The sequence below is a fragment of the Penaeus monodon genome, chromosome 20 (genome assembly GCF_015228065.2).
Source record: "Penaeus monodon isolate SGIC_2016 chromosome 20, NSTDA_Pmon_1, whole genome shotgun sequence".
Taxonomy (NCBI): Eukaryota; Metazoa; Arthropoda; class Malacostraca; order Decapoda; family Penaeidae; genus Penaeus; species Penaeus monodon.
In genome coordinates, this window is record NC_051405.1 from 12,656,727 (window position 1) to 12,657,379 (window position 653).

Below are 653 nucleotides of genomic sequence, written 5' to 3' on the forward strand. Positions count from 1 at the left end.
TACCCATATCTGCAGCATCACAAAATTCAGCCTTTGTTAAAATCAAGGTGCGCTTCATCTGCTCCTCCAGGTCTTTCTTGACACGTTCTGGATCATAAGGAATCAAGCCAGCCAGAATGCTGTTTCCTTCAGAGGGATCTATTTCAATATCAGATTCGATCTTCACTGTGATGTTTTGCTTATATGCATCAGTCTGAAAGCACACCATCATCATTATGATTTTTCCCAAACTTCAACAATTGTATAAATCTTCATGTAGGACATAACCCTTTACGGAATCAATTCAAAACTTCATTTAATATCAATATTATAAAAAATGTAGAGGTGAACATTGCTTAAAATAATGACAAGGTAGGCAGTCACCAGTCAACTTGAAATGTGAGAAAAGCTAGTCTGAAATAAAATATGTGACTATTTAGATTAATGAAAGGACAAATGACAAACTCTATTCACAACTCATTGTCTGGAAAATATATGAGCCTAAAATCAGTTCAATATTGTTTTCAGTTATATAGATTAATTTCTTTGTCTTAAAAAAATTAAAATGAGAGGAAAAATAGGTTTTATTTTAGGATACATCTATTGCAATATAAGAGAAGAGAGTAGACTAGCATGAACCTCTTGCAAATGTAAATTAACCCACAGATGCCAGG

At 33.2% G+C, this 653-nt stretch overlaps 1 protein-coding gene across 2 annotated transcripts in view; it reads right to left on the reverse strand.

The window, feature by feature from the left end:
• Positions 1-653, reverse strand: part of LOC119585638 — a 2,262-nt gene that overhangs the window by 670 nt on the left and 939 nt on the right. For both annotated transcript variants that reach the window (XM_037934311.1, XM_037934310.1), the window contains exon 4: positions 4-193. In XM_037934311.1, coding sequence (XP_037790239.1) covers positions 4-193 — 190 coding nt within the window. The remainder of the gene's footprint in view (positions 1-3; positions 194-653) is intronic.